Source organism: Ipomoea triloba, chromosome 1 (assembly GCF_003576645.1).
Source record: "Ipomoea triloba cultivar NCNSP0323 chromosome 1, ASM357664v1".
Lineage (NCBI taxonomy): Eukaryota > Viridiplantae > Streptophyta > Magnoliopsida > Solanales > Convolvulaceae > Ipomoea > Ipomoea triloba.
Window position 1 is genome coordinate 23,960,920 of NC_044916.1, and position 6,255 is coordinate 23,967,174.

Below are 6,255 nucleotides of genomic sequence, written 5' to 3' on the forward strand. Positions count from 1 at the left end.
TTTCTTCTGTGTCTTCACGTCCTTATATATGAGAGTAGAAGAATAGTTCCGTTGGAGGGAAAACTATTCCGTTTGAAATTGGTCTCCCACGCCGAACATGGGTCTTTGCACAATTTCAGCATTTTTCATGGAGTAGTGGTCTTGTAACTTGAGCCTTTTGTTTTGTAGTGAATATTCCATATTCCACTTTCTTGAGTTCATGCTTCACTTGCTTCTTTTGGATAAAGTTACTCTTTTTATGTTCCCATCATTCCTTGTTTGGGGAATCTGACCACTTCAGGATTGGTGCACTTCTTGACCGTTTGTGGTGGAGGTCTGACGTGTCATCCACTTCCGTCCATTTTGAAACCTCCCGCTCAGCACCTCTTCAATATTTTATCTCCATGATATTCTTCTTCTCCAAACTTAGAGTATTTTATCTGCACATGTTGACTAACATTCAGCCTCTTGGAGAAGTGCCGGTTTATCGAGACCATAAAAGATGTCTCGACCACTTGATGTTTCAATCCCATGTATCGAGAGGTCTATCTCTCGAATATTCTTTACGTCTCGAACTCGATAGGTATATCGAGAGGTCCTTACCTCTCGAACTTGGCTTGTGTCTCGAGACTTAGTTGATGTCTCGTAGACCCTTATTCCTCCAGAGTTGTCTCGTGCCTGCTTCTGATCTATCTGTTTGCTTACAACACGAAAACTTCTAAGTTGTTCAAACAAGTTTACCTTAAGCTTAAATATTTCCCGAGTTGAGCTCAAATTACCCGGTTGTATTTTCGCTCTTAGTTTACTTGTCGAACTTACATATATTTTCTATCTATCGAGACTTAGGGGATTGTGAATTACATTTGGTATCATCAAAACCTATTACAATATATTCCTAACAATTTCCCCCTTTTTGATGATGCCAACACTATACTTACTTATATGGCTAATTTGTAAGAAAATAAACTTTGATTTTATTTTCAGCGCATACGGTAAGTTTGACATGAAAACTAATCTGCTAAAAAGTGAATAACAAACTCACGCAACACCCCCAGCAACAGATATATATATTAAGATTAAGGATTGTTTTACAATGAAAAACTTAGCAGAAAAGTTTACACGAAAGTAAAGAACAACATAATTAAGAATGCATTTAGACATCGAGAGCTTACTGCTTGTCTGCTTTCCTTTTCTCCTTGATAGCTGCTCGTGTCTTGATGGGGTCTTTAGGGTTTACCAGATTTAGGTAGTCGTCTGATACATCAAGATGAAGGTAGTTGATGAAAGCTTCACCTATGAAATTACCTTCGATTACCCCATCTCTCCACCATTCGATGCATTCTAGAGGAGTGAGGCCGCTGTGAGAAGAAAGATCAGTTTTGGCAAGAAGACTTACTATGATTCCATTGAGATATTCTATTGTGTCTTCTTTGAACCCTGACTTGTAATTTTTCATGAATTGCTCATCTTTCTTCTCCTTGGCCGTTTGTTGTTCTTGCCTCTTTCTTCTTCTTTCTCGGTCTTCTTCTCTTCTTTTCTCCATTTCCAGTGTGCGCTGAACCCTTAGATCCTCCTTTCTTTTGGCTTCCTCCATTGCCTTGCTCATTGTCCTTGGAACTTTCGGAGGAGGTCCAGTGGTTAAGGGTTCACTAGCTGCCCTTTTCTTGCTTGTGGATGTCCCTCGTGTTCCTAGATTTTTCCCCAGATTTCCTTCCCCCTTGTTGGCATCATCCTGACGGGAAAGAAGGATGGACATACCTTCGAAAAGTGATTGTAGCTGGGCAGGCACTTGGTTCGACAAATCATCGAGTACTGCTTTTATCACGTCCTGTCGAAGTTCACTGGAATTTTGGAAGGCTCGAAGCTCGGCACGTAGTTCTGCTACTTCAGCCTTTGCTTCTTCGGCTTCTGCTCGAGCTACTGCAGCCTCATCGGCAGCTCGCCGTGCTGCATCCTCAGCCCATACTGCCTGTTCGAGAAGTTCTTCATGGCTGGCTCGGGATTCACTTGTCCCAGCAACAGGCATTGATGCATTGCGAACAATGAGCAGTATGTGCTCAAGTTGAGCCATCTTCTGAGATTGATCGGCCATGAATTGGCGCACCTCGCCAATGAAAGCTTCTTCGGCCTGTCGATCATAGTCAGAAGTAGAAAAGATGAGTGAGAGGTACCTTTTATCGGAGGGGACTTGGGTGCTTCCAGATTTCCACCCATGACTTGCAGTTGCGAGTCCACCTCTCGATTGAGTTCCTGAGGATCAGCAGGGACACTGGGTGCAAAGCTCGAAGGTAGCTCCATATCAAACGCTTCCCGGTTTCCACTTGAGGGATGGATCACTTCTCGCTCATCACCTTTCAAACCTGGAACCTCAGCTTCAGCAACTGGTGGGATTGGATCAGCTAAGGGAGAGACTCCTGTAATGGATGTTTCCCGGTTTCCATCCAATTGAAGATCTTCCTCAGCGTCACCTCTCGAACTAGAGCTGGGAACTTGATCATCTGCTGGTGGGATTGGAGTTGAGAAGAGAGTTTGTGCATCGACAGGTGCTTCCTGGTTTCCACCATTGATGGGCACAACTGCTTCCTCGTTACCTCTCGAACCAGCAGGACTTGGAACAGTCTGCTCTTGTTGCTCATTGGGCTGCACGTCAGTCTGCTCCGGTGAGTCTGGAATGACTATCGGTTCAGGAGCAGCTGGTGCACTCCATCTTTGTCTATCAACCATTCTGGCNTCAGGAGCCGAAGCTCTAACCACCAATCTATCAGGAGCCGAAGCTCTAACCACCAATCTATCAGGAGCCGAAGCTCTAACCACCAATCCATTCCGCCAAACCATATATATTAAATCATGATAAATCACATTTTTCCATCATATACATTAACTATCAATAATTCTCAACCACACATATATATATAACATATGAATCATACTTGTAACATATATACACATCTTAAACACACATATTTTTTTTCAATAGTAGTAATAATAACAATAATAATAATATTAATATAATAATAATAATAATAATAATATATAATAATAGTAATAATAATATANTCAACCATTCTGGCAGCAAAGGTTGATGCTGTGTCATCTGGTAGCAGAAATGGTGATGGCAGTTCCATGTCGATAGGAAAGCCCGGCAGTGTGAGCAAAGGAATTTCACCCTCTCGAATTGTCTGTGCTTCATCGGTGTCATTCGAGGGTGTGGACTTAGGTGGTGGCAGAAGTAGAACTGAGTTGGGTGCCACCTCAAGTGCTTCAGAGGTCTCGGACTCACCTCTCGATGCTGCTACCTGTTCATCCAGAGCAGAATTACTCACTTGGGACAAAGGAATTGCGGCTGTTGGTATAGGATTTTCAGCATCATTTCTCGCAACTCTTGAGGTTTCCCCTGGACCTCTCGTATCCTTTACATTCTGTCCCAAGGATAGAGCAGTGGCGAGCCTGACATCTTCTTGAAACTTTGCTTCGACTTCAGGATCTATTTCAGGCTCGGCNTATATATATATATATATAACATATAATGAATTTATACCATGATCATAAAATACCCAATTATCATCAAGGCTTTTATCAAATAATATACCAATATCAAGCAATTAAGAAATTTGAATAAACATGGTGGGGAAAATATTTTGGTTGGACATGGAAATTACCTCAACACTTTGAAACTTCTACTAAAATATCTAGTTGATCACTCCTCCAACTCCTTTGGTTCTTCTCAAGATTATCCTAAATTGGCTTAGGGGAAAAAAGTCTTGATGCCTTAGAGAAGGAAAGATTTAAAGATGAATTTATTTCGGTAGCAAGGAGAGTGATGACCGAAAATGGTGTGTATATATAGAAGAATAATAAAGCTTAGTTGGTTTAGCTAGAATGGTCTATCACTTGGTAGAGATTTGTAGAGATTTCTTTGAGCTTATCTCTTAATTATATATACATATATTAAGATTTAGATAGTCAAAAAGGGTGGCTAAAAAATATCTAGATATTTTTCTTTTCTCTTCTTTTGTAGAGAATCCTAGCATGGTTTATTGGGCTAAAAAAATTAAGTTTGGGTTTGGGCTTTATTTTTATTTATTGGGCCTCTTAAGAAATAAAATAAATTATAAATTTCTAGGCCCAATTTTAGTAGAATAATTAAAATTAATAAAAGAATTAAGGATTTTCTAATATATTATGGTTTTCGAAATAACAAAAATACGGGGTATTACACTCTACCCCCCTTAAAAGGAGTTTCGTCCTCGAAACTCAAGAATTATTCTGGAATAGGGTTTAATATGAGAAGGATTATTTGGTTCCAAATATGGTTAATAAAGGGTATGAGATGCAAAGAGTAGGGGAAAGAAGTATATCAAATACTATAATTCACACGGTCTAACGCTGATCTAATGCCTTATATTAATAACGGTTACTAGTACCTATAATCACGTTGCTGGTTCCTGCCTGGGTCCTGCTCATCACGTAGATTTTACTTTGCTGGGTTTCATCCTGGTTGTTTAGGCGCACGATGTTGCCGCCACTGTTGTTACTATCTCTTACGCCATTTACTCTGAGTTTTGATTGATTGACAGACGGTTGGCCCATGCTTCCATGCTGATGTAAGCTGGATGAAGTCACATTCTTGCCAGCACGGCATTCGAATGCTCGATGACCTCTTTTCCCACAGTTGAGACACGCCACAATGTTCCCCTGACAATCTACGCCAGGGTGATTCTTCCCACACTTTTGACAATAGTAGTGTCTTTCTCTGGTCCAGCTTCCTCCAGTGGTCATTTGATTCTGCGGATGATAGTTCCTCCTAAGGTCACTACTATAACTTCTAGGGTAATCCCTATCTCGCTCGACGCTTTCTATCCTAGGTTTCTTATTAACAAATCTATCGCTTTCTGCAGCCTTCCTCTTATTCCTCTCGAGGACGTTCTTCTGCAGCTGATTTACCCGAAAATTATTCGCTGCTCGACTGTACGCTTCGCCAAGAGTTTGACATTCGAAAACGCAAACAGCTTTCTATGTTTCGAAGGTTAAACCACTAACGAATTTCCTAGCCTTGCTAGGTTCATCGGGTACCAAGGCAGGGGCAAACCGGGCAAGTTCAAGGAATCGGGCGTAATATTCCTGCACAGTAGAATTCCCTTGTCGCAGATGTAGAAATTCTTCATACTTGGCGGCTCTCACGTGCTCCGGATAGAAACGACAACGTACTCTATCCTTGAAAGTTTCCCATCCAAACCCGTTCTCCTGTCGGTAACTTGGTCCCACCATTCCCCATCAGTTATCGGCTTCTTGTCGAAGATAGAAAGCCGCGATCTCTACGCGTCGCTCTTTAGGGCAGTTTATGGCTTCAAACATCTTGTCAAATGCTCGGATCCAATCTTCAAGTACGAGTGGATCCTCTTGACCGTCAAAGTAGGGTGGATGACGCTCCGCTACTATTTTAGCTATGTCCGGCCCATTGCGGTTATTGTTGAGGAGAGTATTTGCCAAGACTTGCGTTAGTTGAGTTAGTTGCTGCAAATTTTGAGCTAATAGCTCATCCGTCGAAGTTCCTCGATTCTTGGCTCGTTGTCCGGTCGGGGCCATCGTTAACTATTTACGAAACGAACACGAATTTAAGGTAATTACAAAAGAAAACTTACTTATTCTATAAAGATCTCTCTAGGAAGGTGCACACCAGTCGGGTGCAGCAGCAACAAGTAAAATTAACTTAAGTAAAATGAAAGCACTCCATCACCACGATTTCTTATCACAATTAAAATCTTAAGGTTTCAAACCTAGATTTCCAATTTCAAATGTTCAAACTTAAATTTCTATAGTCAAGTCCTCACACCTAGAGTCAACCTAGGTTCTTAAAGTTCAATTCTTAATTTCTTAGAATTCTACCTAAGTTCCAAAAGGTTCGAACTGCTCTGATACCAACTGTAACACCCCCAGATTTTTCCAACATACAAAAAGGCATAGATAATCATATTTACTAATTTTCCCAAAACGGAAGCGCATAAAATCCAAAGGTGCTACTCCACACCTAAGTCTATCCCAAACTTAGATGCTAAGGTAACCACTACTTCTATTATCCAAAATATATCATGTTCATAATTTACAACCCAATATTTACTTTTACACAACCAAAAGATCTCTAATACCCATAGTACACTTCTTCTAATATCGCTCTCAAGAGTCATAATCTACTCCAAACCTGAAATATAAGTAAACCAGAATTAGCACATATAGTGCTAAGTAATTCCCACTCCACCACGTAAAACCGTTTATTTT

General features: G+C 40.8%; 1 protein-coding gene across 1 annotated transcript; it reads right to left on the reverse strand.

Moving 5' to 3' along the window:
* Positions 1 to 4,383: 4,383 nt before the first annotated feature.
* Positions 4,384 to 5,247, reverse strand: LOC116010919. The gene is made up of 2 exons (XM_031250413.1): positions 5,053 to 5,247; positions 4,384 to 4,992 (listed from the first exon to the last, which is right to left on the reverse strand). Exons 1-2 carry the CDS (start codon positions 5,245 to 5,247, stop codon positions 4,384 to 4,386), a joined length of 804 nt encoding a protein of 267 aa, XP_031106273.1.
* Between the last annotated feature and the right edge of the window lie 1,008 nt (positions 5,248 to 6,255).

Bases quoted from the DNA above. Each gene is read 5' to 3' on its own strand.
- LOC116010919 (XM_031250413.1), bottom strand. From the start codon at position 5,247: ATGGTGGGACCAAGTTACCGACAGGAGAACGGGTTTGGATGGGAAACT. The intron at 4,993-5,052 runs GTACCCGATGAA...TTCGAAACATAG, and splicing joins CCCGGTTTGCCCCTGCCTTG to AAAGCTGTTTGCGTTTTCGA.